General features: G+C 47.2%; 1 protein-coding gene across 1 annotated transcript in view; it reads right to left on the bottom strand.

The window, feature by feature from the left end:
• Nucleotides 1-15,280, bottom strand: part of PSME3IP1 (proteasome activator subunit 3 interacting protein 1) — a 208,577-nt gene that overhangs the window by 72,928 nt on the left and 120,369 nt on the right. Inside the window, exon 4 of the mRNA XM_086947739.1 lies at nt 14,740-14,861. Coding sequence (XP_086803865.1) covers nt 14,740-14,861 — 122 coding nt within the window. The remainder of the gene's footprint in view (nt 1-14,739; nt 14,862-15,280) is intronic.

The raw sequence follows: 15,280 nt of genomic DNA, 5'->3' as shown, positions 1-15,280 counted from the left end.
TTTTATGTAGGGCAACTGCCCTTCAGAGGCAATAGTATTTTTTGGGTTTTTACGATGATGAGTTGTAACACATTTTAGACTTGGAATACACAGGCATAAACTCTAGAGAAAGGACCACTGGAATTATGCGGAAGACCAAATAATATGGCAGGGTTGACTTAATTTTGCACCAAGAAAAGACAAATTATGTAGAGTTATGCAGTACATTTTATGATAGTTTACACATAGTTATTACACTTATCTGTGCAAGGATGTTACCTCGTTGGTAGTAGTTTAACAACATAATTCAGCAACAAGCAGCTGAAAGTGAAGCCTTTGTGAAGGGCCTTCCGAACACTTGTTGCCACATTTTTTGTCAAATTTGATCCGTTTGAGCAAAAAAAAAAGAAAAACACAATAGTTTTGTTAAAATCTGCAGATTATGTAGCAGATGATGTATTACTTGGCAAATTCCTAATCGCATAGTCTGCAGGGGAAGTCATACCGGGGAGTTCGGGGTGTTATGAGTGTACACGGTAAATCTCGCACGCAGCGTGCAATGAGCACCACTGTCGGTATCACACGAGCTCGGGGCACAGTGAGTTCTGGCCAGTAACACGGACCCAGCGTGCAAGGTGCACAAGTCTGTTGGGGAAGGCTTTCCCACAAGAGCTTTGGGTGTTCGAGTGTGGAAGGCCTGCCACACGAGCTCACAGCTGGGAGTGTCCGGGGCCAGGGACACAGCGTTGCGCACGGCGCACCACTAACTTTGCAGCGCACAAGAGTTCGGAGCACTATAGGTGTGTGGGCCAGTCACAAGGACTCACGGTGCACTTCTGTGCGTCTGTAGTGGAAATCCTACCCATCGGAGATTGAGGCACTCAGTATGCAGGGCCAGTCAGCGGAACATAGCCCGGGGGCCCGAGAGCCCGCTGGCCGTGCCACGCACACAGCACGGTGCACCACTGCGCGCCCAGTCACGCGCACAGCGGGGAGGATAAATACAGGTGTCGTCTATCTTGAATGCAGTGTCTGTAAGCTGCCTTTACTTGCACGTCAGTGCCTGTAAGCCGCATGTCTTCATGTCAGTCAGGTTTTGCTTCCGACGCCCCTGCCTGTGGCTCGCCCCCTCACAGGAGGCTTCCCTGTGGACGTCCTCGTGCCCTGATGCTCCCGCCCTGCCTCTCTCCCCCAGTGCACGCCACTCCCGGCTCCTCCTCAGCCTGATCTATGGCCGCGGCCGCCGGAAGCCTCGGCCCCGGCAAAGAGAGGCGTCCAGGGCGCGCAAAGAGCCCCATCCATCTCCAGGCCGTGCGGCCTCGGGCCTAAGTGCCTGGAGACAAGCCCTGATTTACACGAGGCCCGGGGACTCCCGCATCAGCAAGCCCGGCCACGGAGGGTCAGGGGACCTGCCCGTCCGGGGGGCCTGGACATCCGGGGACCTCTCTCCACTGTCTCCACCCGGGGCAGTGCCAGGTATGGACGCCATGCAGCACAGGACACTCCCAGGAGAATCACAGCTGTTCCTGCTAGCGAGCGAGTGACAGAGTATCACGTTAATGCGCCTGCTGCAGCGAGAGGTGGCAGAGATATCGCTTATTACACTTAGCGGGCAGTGGAGCTGACCAGGTTTATGCACCTGCTGCAGTGATGTGGAATGCCCTCACAGGGTTTAGTCCCTAGAACTCCTAGTTTGCCTTTCCTTTAACAACAGCTGAAACGAGATGCAAACGTACAGGTAGGTAGTTGCGCCTAGAAGGGTCGTGACCTAAGAAGCGCCTGGAAGAACCCACAGGAGTGAGGTTCCGTGACGATTTGAACCCGTGTTTTCAATATTGTCGGAAATACATAATATTGGTATCAGCGAACCGCAAATGATCCATTTAGCATATCCCGGTGTTTTCGCTACGCTACGAGCAAGAGCACTCCTTTTATAAACACATTTCTGATCTACCCACGGCATCCATCTTAGATCATGGCCGCCATTTTGTGTTTCTTGCCCTCACATACGCAATAACCTCTGATCACTTCATTTCGATTAAGGACACGTAGCCTTAGCCGGAGATTCACCTCTGTCATGACACGTGCACCTTAAACCAGATCACGCTGTAGCTGCATGACTCGACAAAGGCTGCCTCCTCTGCCCGAGGCCAGTCCTGCTAAACTGGTCTTCGTGTCCATTGTCCTGATCACGATTAGGCGGCCGAAGCCGGTAGCCTTGCCCATTTACAACCCACAAACATCCCATATCCCACTTTTCTATCTTCCACACCTGGCTCCGTTTCTTTCTTTCTGAATCTTTATTAGGGGGAGGTAACGAAATTTACGATGAGGCGGTCCGACTCTTGAATGCAATATTGACAAGGGATTGTGATGAACTAGTGGGAACCCCTCTTCGCAATGTTTGGCATCAGATATTATCGACGGTTCCTGTGTAACGCCAAATATTTATTGTTTTAGACACAAAGGTTTTGGGAATGTATTATATGTAAAGAATTTGCCCCCAGCTTAAAATTCATTATATAAAGAGCAACCCTCTTTGTACAATTTGAACAGGCTCCTAGAATCTGCCCATGTGTGGTTTCTGTGACTTCTGTGTCCCTGCAGTAATAAACCTTTGGTCTTTGACGCCACCATCGAGAAGCCCGTGTTTCTGTTCATTTACGCACCAAGGCAGGTGGAACTCCGGGGTCTTTGGGTGTTGTTCTCTGACACCTCTGGACGGAACCAAAAAGTCCAGAACTCCAATTGGCTCCCAACGTGGGGCGACGTCATTCGGTACCGGTCCAAAAGCCTGAAGAGTTCGAGAAGCTTCGTGTGAAGATTCCTGAGGGAGGCGACCCACTTCATCGATCCTGGCATATCGCAAAAGTGGCCCGACGTTCTCTTCCACGAGGGTTCCCGTTCAGGACGGCTGCAGTGGGCCGTTGCCTTGACCGTCGCCCTGTCTTGGACCCGAGGTGCAGTCCTTAGTACAGCGAAACGTGACAGGTTTCTCCTTGGTGACGTCTTCAGTGCCTCAGTTAAGTATTTAGTGATAGCTAGCTGGTTACTTCGTGAGGGTTGTTAAAATCCTTTTGGTTCTTGGTTTGGTTTGGTTTCGTAAGATTATCACTGGTTGTTCTGGTTACGATAATCTATTTGGTTTAGTTTGGGTATCGATACATCAGTTCGTTTTGGTAGGCCTAAGTTCTTGGTTCAGGTGCACATATCTGTTTCTTGTTTTGTTTGTTTTGTGTTCCGGATTGCAAAATGGTAAGTCGGAGAAATTGTATGTTGTCTTGTTTTGGTTGCAACAGTGACTCACGATTGGAGGACTCATGTCTGGTTCCTCCGATTGGGACTCCCCTATATGACTTATATTGTAAACATGGTGTGGGTCCTATATCTTATAATGAGGTGTGGGTCCGATATACTGAGAAAGATGGTGTCCTTAGTTGGCCACTGCATGGTAGTTTTGAACCCGAAATCCTTGATAACTTAGAAGCGAAATTGTTTAGGAAGAAAGCCCGGCCGGCAATGTTTGATTCTTTCCGCTACTGGCGAAAAGAGTCTAAACAGAGAGAAATGAAGAGGTTAAAGAAAGAACAAAAAGAGCAAGAAGAGTTGACTCTGGAACAAGCGGCTAAGCAGCTGCAAGTTAACGAGTCAGAGAAGGCCATAGAGGTGGCCATTAGAGAGCATAATTTAGCGATTGACAAGTGCTATCCTGCCTTGCCATCGAAAACAGCTAAGATACTAGAGGACTCTGAAAACGATCCTCTGTTGTCTTATTTGTTACGGTCACCTCCACCGTATGCACAAGGTGCTACGGCTCCACCTTTACCGAATGTACAATTGCCGGTTGCTGGACAACTTGGTGTTCCTGCTCCTGCCCCTCAGAATCAAGCTCCTGTACCTCCTGTGGTCAATGTGAATGTTCCTACGGCTCCTCCTCCTCCTGGATTGCCGACTTCTATACCTGTATCCGACTCGCTTACACCTACTGTTCCACAAACTATCTTTCACGATACTTCTACTGTCCCGCTATCTGTTCCTACCTCTACTGTGTTCTCTGCGTCTGCGAGTGTGTTGACTCCACTTTCTGTTCGTCGAAGAATCACTGATTCTGTATCTAACATTCTGTCTCCTTTATATAAAACTTTAATCAAGACTCCTACTTCTGACTCTGTTCAGAGACGTAGTCAGCTTCCGAGTACTGAGGAACGAGGAATTTTAGATTCCACGGCTCTCAGATGGATTTCGAAGAGTAGGAGATATAGTACGAGAGATGTGCTAGACACCTTTATGCAGTGGAAAGAACCAACGCAGCGGTATGTCTTTGACGAGATGTGCTCGCTGTTACGTGAGGAAATAGAAGAAGATGATGTTGAATCAAATTTAGAAGACTTAATTAAGGTTCAGAAAGAGTTTGCTGCAGGAATGATAGTAGGTGAAAATATAGAAGAAGCGATGGAACTGATTTTAAGTTATAGGAGTGATCCATCACTTCGTTCACCGAGAGATTTAGAGAAAAGCAAGACAAAGCTAAGTCGCCAATATCCAATGAGGGAGGTTCCTCCAATTTGGCGCGAAGCTGTGCAAGCTGACGCACCGAATGGTATTGCAGCCGCTCCGGCCCAATTCCAAAGAGTGTGGATACACATTCCATGGAAACGAGCTGAAGTGCTAGCGGTGAAGCAGGCCTTACCAGACCCGCGTAAGAATCCTGCTGGATACTATAAGGAATTAACACAGACAGTTGAGGCTTGTATAATGAACTTAGCAGACATCGATATGTTATTTGGGAACGTAGTTCCGCAACCAATTTGGGCTAAAATTCGTAGAGAGAATCATCCAGTTGCCCTAGGTGGTGATTGGGCAGCTATTGTTGCAGCGGATGGTCAACAAGTAGGTGGTGCAAAACCCGAACCCCTGATTGCTAACCTTCCAGGTAGAATAATAGACTTAATGAAGACTCTGATGCCCGCATTGCGTGTTAATTGGGACAAGTTGTCCGCATGCAGGCAAAAGAAAGACGAAAGTGTTTCCGACTTCTTCACGAGGTTCGAAGAGACTTTTGTGGATCACAGTGGTCAGGATATGAGCACAGAAGGAGGACAAAGACTGTTTGTCGATAAATTTGTGCATAATTTGTTACCTGAGTTATGCAACAAATTAAAAGATTCCGAGAGTGCGTGGGCTGTTTCTACAACTGCGCAAATACTTGCGACTGCACAGTACTATGAAAATAGAGATAAAGAGGAAAAAGAAAAATCAGATAAGAAAACGAAGGATTTAAAAACTAAAGTTCTTTTGCAGCAGGCGTATCCGCCTCGCACGAATCAGACTAATATGCAACAGGGTTCATATCAAAGAACAGATTATAGTTCACCGAGGCCTCAATATCAGTGGAACCAGTGTGCGTACTGTAAGAAAGAGGGTCACTACAAGAATGAGTGTCCGATCTTAGCGCAAAACAATGCAGCAGCAGCTCAAAGAGGTCGTGGTGGTTTTGTGCAAAATTCTAGAGGTCGAGGGCGAGGTGCTATGCCTCCACAAACGAACGATCGTCCTTCCAATCACTTTGATCAACGAAATGGACAGTCTGCCCAGCAAAATAGATCTCAACAGTATCTTGTTGAAGACTATTGTGAAGTAGATGAGGGATTTCAGCAAAATGGGTACTAGGACAGCCATGGACAGAGAGAGGGAGTAGTATCAGTTCCAGTGGATCAGAGTGGGCCTTATGTCGCAGTAGCAACATCAGGTGTAGTCGAACCGTTTCATTTGGATACTGGTGCAGCAAAAAGTTCTATCATTCATGCGAAACTCCCTGGCGCACCTTTGTCCGGCTCAACAAATGTCTCTGTAGGTTTTTCAGGCGCCCCTGTTTACAACCCGATATCTGGTCCTTTGTCTATTTCTGTTGGACCGTGTCAATTGAAAGCACCCCTGATTTTGACGACAGGTTGTAATGAAAATCTGCTTGGTTTAGACTTGTTAAAACGACTATATGCGACATTGTATTGTTCTCCGGAAGGAGTACAGCTTACATTGGGTAAAAGAATCACCTCTCCGATGTACTTGTCAATGGATGCACTCCCGCCAGAGCTGCGTTCACTCCCTGATACTCTTTGGGCGACTGGTCCTAACGATGTAGGCCTTTTGGAAATACCACCATATGTAGTCACTTTGAAAGCAAATGTAAAATTTCCACGAATTCCTCAATATAATATATCTAGTGAAGGTGAACGTGCACTTTTATTGATTGTACAAGATTTGATTAAGAAAGGTGTGGTTGAAAAAACTAGAGGAAATGTCTGTAACAGTCCTGTATTACCGATCTTGAAACGAACTGATCCCACAAAGCCTCCAGTGTATAGGTTTGTTATCGACCTCAGAGAAGTTAATAAGATTGTAGTTCCGCAGTTTCCTGTAGTTCCAGACATTACTGCCTTGCTAACACTGATTCCTGCTACAGCTACTTGGTTTTCAGTCATTGACTTGAAGAATGCCTTTTTCAGCATTCCGATAGCCGAGGAAAGCAGAGATATTTTTGGTTTCTGTCTAGGAGGTCGAAGTTTCAGATTTAAACGCGCTCCACAAGGCTATTGTGAGAGCCCATCTATTTACAGTCAGGCATTAAAAAGTCAGTTAGATTCCTTTGTCCTTCCTCCAGGTTCTGCTCTAGTACAGTATGTAGACGATCTTCTAGTGGCTGCCGATGACAAGGAAACTTGCAAAGCAGCTACAATTTCTTTATTGCATCATTTGTCTAATTTGAATCACAAGGTGTCACCTTCGAAAATGCAATACTGCTGCCAAGAAGTGACCTACCTAGGTCATCTCTTGTCAAAGGAGGGAAGGAAGTTGACCCCAGAGAGAATAAAAGCAATTACGCAGATGAGTGTTCCTCGCACAAGAAAGAGAAGTGCGTGCCTTTTTAGGTATCACCTCTTACTGTAGGCAGTGGATCCCAAATTTTTCTCTTTTAGCAAAACCTTTGGTAGCTTTGACTGGGAAAAATGTTCCGAGTCCGGTGCCATGGTCCGATGAATGTCAGGAGAGTTTTACTGAATTACGAAAAGCACTGTGTTCAGCTCCTGTATTGGGTACACCTGATTACAGTAAGCCATTCACGCTCTACGTTCACGAGAGAGAAGGTTGCGCGTTGAGTGTTCTGACACAGACATTTGGTGATAAACAACGCCCTTGTGCGTATTTTTCATCAACATTAGATCCGGTAGCTAGAGCGTTACCTAGTTGTTTGAGAGCTACAGCGGCAGCTGCGGCTTCCATTCGACAATCTTCTGGTTTGGTGATGAACAACATGCTAGTGGTCATGGTTCCTCATGCAGTGGATACACTCATGAACCGAACTAAGACACAACACCTTACCAGTGCGAGACTATCTGGTTACGAGCTGACATTACTAGCGAGTCATATTCAGATCAAAAGATGTAATGTATTGAATCCAGCAACGTTGTTGCCGGCTAATCAAGAGTCGAGTGATTCCGAGCCACATGATTGCTGTTTTAAAACGGAGGAAGAGACAAAAGGACGTATTGACTTAAAGGATACTCCATTGTCAGATCCAGATGGTACGCTGTATGTGGATGGGTCATGCTTTAAATTGGAGAATGGTGATGTGACTGCTGCTTACGCAGTAACGACTTTGAAGACGATTGTGGAGACTGCAAGAGTGAGTCAGAATTCTGCCCAAGCTGCAGAATTAATAGCTCTAACAAGAGCGTGCGTCTTAGCTAAGGGAAAGAGAGTGAATGTGTTCACAGATAGTCAGTACGCGTTCGGCGTGGCCCATAGTTTTGGCCGTTTGTGGAAAGAAAGAGGTTTCATTACGTCCCATGGGACTAAGATTTAACATGGTCAGCTAGTTAACGACTTGTTGGAATCTCTAACCTTGCCGACTGAAGTTGCGATTGTGAAGTGCAGTGCTCATAAAGCAATCACGGATGATGTTGGTCGTGGGAATGCTTTTGCTGATGAGACTGCTAAACAGACAGCTAGAGACATGATGAGCAGAATGTATGTTGCTACGTCTGCAAGATGGATTGCTGAGTCTGGAATGTGTGAGGATACTATGGAAAGCGTGAAAGAGATTCAGAAAGAGGCAACTGAGGAAGAAAAACGTGTATGGAGAGAAAGTACGGGCAGGTTGGATTCGAATGGGTGTTGGATTGATCTGACGGAACAGCAGCGTTGGATGTTGCCTGACACGTATGTGCTTGCAGTGGTGACAATGGCGCATGGAGTAGCGCATATAAGTTCTAAAGGAATCTGTAAGATGTTGGCTCCAGTCTGGAAGAATGATGGGATCAGTAAGTGTGCAGAGAGAGTGGTGAACAATTGTATGGTATGCCTGATGCATAATCCTGGCAAGGGAACTCCAACTCCTGCTGGTCACTTCGCTCCTCCTTCCTGCCCCTTTGAAGTGATTCAGTTAGACTTCATTCACATGGATCGCTGTAATAATCTGAAATACGTCCTTGTGGTAGTCTGTGCTTTTTCCAGGTGGATCGAAGCATATCCACTAAAGGACAATACTGCCCTATCAACTGCCAAAATTCTTCTCAAAGAATATTTCCCTAGATTTGGAATGCCACGGATTGTATGGTCAGATAACGGAAGTGAGTTTATAGGGAAAGTTATGCAGAGTGTATGTACCGGCCTAGGCATAAGACAGAAGTTCCACAGTGCGAACCATCCCCAGTCTGCTGGTTTAGTGGAGGGTTACAATGGCACCCTCAAGTTGAAACTAGCTAAAATACAAGCATCCACAGGTTTACCCTGGCCAGACGCACTTCCTTTGGCTTTGCTATCAACGAGAGCAACTGTACATTCTAGAGTGGGGCTTAGCCCCTATGAAATAGTTTTTGGCCGCCCGGCAAATATTTGGGGTGTGCCAAGGCCTAAGGAATTTTGTTCTCTAGAATATCCTATGTTGATAGACTACCTTTACGACTTGACTGCTAAATTGAGTCTTATTCACCAACAGGTTTTCAATGCTTTACCAAAGCCTCCGGAGAGTCCAGGGCATCAGCTGAAACCAGGAGATCTTGTGGTTATCAGGAACTTCGCGAGGACAAAGAACCTTCAGCCCAGATACGTCGGCCCCTACCAGGTCCTACTTGCAACAAGAACAGCAGTTCGTGTAGCTGGTCGCAAGCATTGGGTGCACGCATCCCATGTTAAGCGTGTACCTTTGCCACTTCCTTACGACGACTGGGTGAAGAAGGGAATTGGTGCCTCCGAATTTGAACGTACGCCAAAGTTCATCCCTTTCAGCGATGCCGAATTGATTACCGACACTTCAAACTCTGACTCTCCTCCTGAAAAGACTCCTTTGAACTCTGAACATTTGTCCTCTGCATCAGAAAAAACTCTGTCATCTGCGAACCTGAACACTGCAACAGCTACCAGTGATACACTATTTGCCGACCAAACAGTTCCTGCAAAGCAAAGATACAATCTACGATCTCGTAATATGGACAAATAAAGCAGGCAACTGCCCATTGTGATATTTTGAACTTTTGCCTTCAGCCAGGAAGTTTGCTATTGTTTTATTGTTTTTAAAAATTGCCTTGCCGTCTGGGTAGCCGTAGGGTCGTGGCTGTGTGCCTAGTTGAATCTGCGGGGGTCTGACACAAGGTCGATCTTTCTGTTGGTTCTGGGAACTCCCAGGGCTGATAGAGGCATTTTCATCTACGTACACATCATCAGTGGTCGCGAGCGGATTGTAGAAGATGGAGCTTCCTGCGCTGCAACGAGATAATGTGATTTATGTTCGCAGAAACAGACTTTACAGAATTCTTCACAGCAAATGCTTTTTAATACAATGTGCCATTACATTTTTGATTGTTTTGATAACATTGGTGGGTGGAATCGTTTTCGGTATGAGTTTAATTTTTGTGCCAGTAACTACAGTACCCCCCCTTGATCCCACTACTTCTACTGTTTCTTCTATACACTCTTTTCACTCGTTTCCTGAACATGAGCAAGCTCGACGCTCAGAATTCATCAATAACACTTTTGTACAGCTCTTGCATCAACACCAACTGGTAGTTAACACTACAGACTGCTGGGTGTGTGGCTTGATACCCCACACTATGGATAAAGGTATTCCTTATCTGGTTTTGCCTTTCAGCTACAATGGATCATTTCAGGCCCTTCAAACCATCTTTGCTTATGCCCTTGAAACCTATCCTCCACGTCCACCACGCTCCACTAAATATAACTCTGCCAACAAAGCTTTAGTCCAGGGAATTATTGACATGATCAAGGACGTTAATAATACTCCATCTTACCCTAGAGACGAATTGCGAGTATATTTAAGTTGGAATTCTTCAGAGTATCGCCTTAGTTTGGGAGAAAGCAAGCGTAAAAGCTCAACTCCAATCTGGGTCGTACCTCACCGAGGTCAGGTCTGTTTGCAAGGTCATGACGTTGCAGAACCGTATGGTTCTAGACGTTATACTTGCAGATCGAGGTGGGGTATGCAGAATGATCCAATCGAGCTGCTGTGTCTTTATTCCTAATAATGCTCCAACAGTCTATGAGGCGATCTCGAAGCTACACAAGATTTCCGATTCTATTCACGTAGACAAGGGAAACTGGTCCTTCATTGAGTGGTTTTGGACTCTGATATCAGCATGGGGATGGAAGGTTCTAATGGTCATTGGTGTCATCTTAGTATTCCTATTCTCATGCTGCCTGATTATCCAGTGTGGTCCTGCTCTGTGTAGTCTGTGTGCTGCAACCTGTTTTAGGAAACCACCTGCGTTTGGAGAAAAGGCACGAGAAAGGATGATGATACAACAGCATGTCACTGACCTGATGAGCATAGAATTAGACTCTGACATAGACTGAGTAATTGCCTATGTAAGGGCAAAAGGAGGGTCTGAGGTTCCGTGACGATTTGAACCCGTGTTTTCAATATTGTCGGAAATACATAATATTGGTATCAGCGAACCGCAAATGATCCATTTAGCATATCCTGGTGTTTTCGCTACGCTACGAGCAAGAGCACTCCTTTTATAAACACATTTCTGATCTACCCACGGCATCCATCTTAGATCATGGCCGCCATTTTGTGTTTCTTGCCCTCACATACGCAATAACCTCTGATCACTTCATTTCGATTAAGGACACGTAGCCTTAGCCGGAGATTCACCTCTGTCATGACACGTGCACCTTAAACCAGATCACGCTGTAGCTGCATGACTCGACAAAGGCTGCCTCCTCTGCCCCGTCCATTGTCCTGATCACGATTAGGCGGCCGAAGCCGGTAGCCTTGCCCATTTACAACCCACAAACATCCCATATCCCACTTTTCTATCTTCCACACCTGGCTCCGTTTCTTTCTTTCTGAATCTTTATTAGGGGGAGGTAACGACATTTACGATGAGGCGGTCCGACTCTTGAATGCAATATTGACAAGGGATTGTGATGAACTAGTGGGAACCCCTCTTCGCAATGTTTGGCATCAGATATTATCGACGGTTCCTGTGTAACGCCAAATATTTATTGTTTTAGACACAAAGGTTTTGGGAATGTATTATATGTAAAGAATTTGCCCCCAGCTTAAAATTCAGTATATAAAGAGCAACCCTCTTTGTACAATTTGAACAGGCTCCTAGAATCTGCCCATGTGTGGTTTCTGTGACTTCTGTGTCCCTGCAGTAATAAACCTTTGGTCTTTGACGCCACCATCGAGAAGCCCGTGTTTCTGTTCATTTACGCACCAAGGCAGGTGGAACTCCGGGGTCTTTGGGTGTTGTTCCCTGACACCTCTTGACGGAACCAAAAAGTCCAGAACTCCAGGAGAGGCATAGTCAAATTAGCCGAGGATCGGCAGTTTATTCATCCCAGTTGTTTTTTTTAGCTCGCACCAATTGCATTCTGGTACTTGTAGTCCTGACTGTGGCACTAACTGCAGGTTCCAGAATGCAGATGGGTGTGAACCGTGCGCACATTGGGACCTTCCTAGTGTAAGGTAAGGGGGTCGCAGTTCTTCCTTAAGGTAGAACCCCCCCCCCCCCCCCACCACACCCATACCCCGTCGCCAGGCCTGGTGCCCTGTCAGCCGTTCAACGCTGCCATTCTGGGCAGCACGTACAGTCAGACTGGCCTTGTACCCGAGCTAGGCCGCCGGGCCCCGGCCGTCCCCGGGAACAGCTTGCCGCCATATCACTTCTCACCCCAGAAAAACGCCACAGACAGCTCATTCCACAGCCCCCCGCTAATTTGTGGTGCCTTAAACGTCTTTATTTACGGGTCGATAATCGTTTCCTCCGCTGGCGATGCCCCTTTAAGGCAGATTAACTCTGCGTGCCCGGGAATGTGACTGGGGCAGCGGGAGGGGGCTGCGAGGACAGATGGTCTGAGAACCCGCCTGGGCTGGAGGTCTGGAGCGGGCCAAGGCGCGGGGGTCCGGGGGGCGGCCGTGCACCTGCCCTCAGCCCTTCCACAGGACAGAGCTCACCCCACGAGCAGGGTCATCTGCGGCTCCGGGGGCTCCTCGGCTGCAGGAGAGCAACCTCGGAGGCAGGGAGCTCTCCACCGTTCATGGAGCTCACCTCACATGGGGTCACGAGGAGCCCAGAGGGAGCTCTCCTCACAGAACTCACTCTCAAGGAGGGTCATCTGCGGCTCTGAGAGCTCCTCGGCTGCAGGAGAGCTTACCTGGGAGAGCAGGGAGCTCTGCACTCCACCCTTCATAAAGCTCTCCTGATATAGTCTGTCACGAGGAGCTCTGAGGGAAATCTACTCACGGAACTCACTCTTAAACATGGTCATCTGCGGCTCCCAGAGACAAGATCCCAGCTCCAGGGAAGCTTACCTCAGAGGCAGGGAGCTCTCCGCCGTTCACGGAGCTCACCTCACACACTGGGTCACGAGGAGCTCTGAGGGAGCTCTCCCTTTATTTTTCAAATGTCCAGAGGAAACACACGAGCACCCACAGTGCTGTCACGGTCTGCAGTTACAATCCGATGCCATCAAACCCGCACACCGACACCCACGCTGTCTTTAAAACCATGCCACCCTTCACACAGACACTCCTACACAACTCTCAACGATAACCTCGACCTACACGGAAGTACCTTTCCCCCTTCCACTCAGGCACCGCAACCTGCACGCTGGCGCCCCCTGACTACATCCTACACACAGAGTAGCACTGACAGACTCTGATGCACTGACTGGCCACACTTCTACACCATTGCCATAGTATCCCTCACCCAACCAGCACTAACAGCCCAGGCAACACACTTCCCCCTCGCACTCTCCACACACTGAGCCACTAGACCCTGTCACTGCACACCGACAAACCCCACCTTCACACCTCCCTATCACTGACAGACTCCCCAGACTACCACCCTGTCACCTGTGACCCTGCCACCCATCAGTATGCTCGCCGGATGACAGCCTCACCATGCCTCCCTACTTCATGAAACACGAAAAAACGAGCATGGCACAAGAGTGAAAAAATAAACCCAGCAGCCATGTCTCAAGTTTTCAACAGCCAAGTTATTCTAAAGTGTCTTTCTTTATTACTGCAAAAAAGCAACACCACAGGGCAATATTGTACACGTGTTTACAGCAGCATCCCTAACCTGTGCAACAAACTCACACAGCCCCCTCCTCCCCCCAGTATTTCCCAGTGGCCCCATCTTCTTTATGCAAGCCTCAATAGTAGCACAGCTGCGCTCAGCCCCCCCTCCCCCGCACAACGTCACACTTTACGGCTGATTCGACAGAACGCAGACATGTACCAAACAATACATTCAGTGCACGCACTTTCAAACAGCAACCTTCCAGTTCGCACTTACTGAAACAGTGTGCACTGCTGCCCCTCGCAGACTGCGACGGAGATCAGTGTGGAGTGACTGTTCGTAACATGCATATGTGGAGTGGCGGGCCGATATATCCATGATTGATAAACTCGATAAGATGCCGAAAGCGGTGACGTACGAGTCATTTGGGGCCCTTTGTTAGTAGAGCAGGAGAGGTGTATTTCAACTCTGTACAAAGGGACAGTGCGCCGTGAGGTGCATCATCAGAGCTGTGTGAATAATAACTGCGTCAGTCCCGTGCGTGAGGTACATCATCAGAGCTGTATGAATATTAACAGCTGTGAGCCCGTGCCTGAGGTGCATCATCAGAGCTGTGTGAATAATAACTGCGTCAGCCCAGTGTCAGAGCTGTGTGAATAATAACAGCTGTGAGCCCGTGCGTTAGGTGCATCATTAGAGCGGTGTGAATAATAACTGTGTCAGCCCTGTGCTGTGGTGCATCATCAGAGCTGTGTGAATAATAACAGCTGTGAGCCCGAGGCTGAGGTGCATCATCAGAGCTGTGTGAATAAGAACTGCGTCAGCCCCGTGCGTGAGGTGCATCATCAGAGCTGTGTGAATAATAACAGCTGTGAGCCTGTGCCTGAGGTGCATCATCAGAGCTGTGTGAATAATAAGTGCGTCAGCCCAGTGCGTGAGGTGCATCATCAGAGCTGTGTGAATAATAACGGCTGTGAGCAATAGCATACTCTTGCACACACTCTCACTGCTCATCAATTCAAAGTTTGCTAAAAACTTTATGCAACGCATTGTCATACACAATGCCAATGTCTCAAACTTTAATGCTGCGAGACCTATTGCATTGCAAATGCTTGTTTTTTTTTTAAAGATGAAATTAAGACAAATGGGCCAATAGTGAGTCACATATCTAACGTACACTACTTTGACATTTCAATACAAAGGATATTCTGTATTCATTTAACTCCTTCATATCTTCGTCCCTTCTATGTTTTTCGATTAGTTCTTGTTTTCTGGAAATCTCATCCAGGAAATTGGTCTCTTCTTCATCCAAGCCTCTTACCATATTTTCTAAACAAAAATTGAAGAACAAAAAATTTACAATGCAAATATTTTTATAACTTTACACAATTATGGTAAACAAAGTATGACATTTCACACATCCTGCAGTTTTATAGTGATAAACATTTATTCCTGCACTTATTCAAGATGCAATAAAAAGAAGAAAAAAAAAAGACGTGAATGGCTAGAGACAGAAGTGAGAAAAATAGACTCAAGAAAATAGAAAAACCATAATAAAAATACATACACAACAAAGGGAGCATGACACAGCCGAGCTCACAAAAGAGGTAAAGTAATGCTTGAGCCCGTCCACATGCCACACGCGGAGAGGGAGCCATGAGGGAAAGGCTGCTGCCGCCGGTCACTGCTTGTTGGGACTGAATTGAGCTGAGCTGACGGAGCCAACAAAGCTGACGGAGCCAACAGAG

The sequence above is a fragment of the Lissotriton vulgaris genome, chromosome 12 (assembly GCF_964263255.1).
Source record: "Lissotriton vulgaris chromosome 12, aLisVul1.2, whole genome shotgun sequence".
NCBI classification, from domain to species: domain Eukaryota; kingdom Metazoa; phylum Chordata; class Amphibia; order Caudata; family Salamandridae; genus Lissotriton; species Lissotriton vulgaris.
Note: the sequence above shows the minus strand (reverse complement) of the source record. Positions and strands in the feature narration are given on the sequence as shown.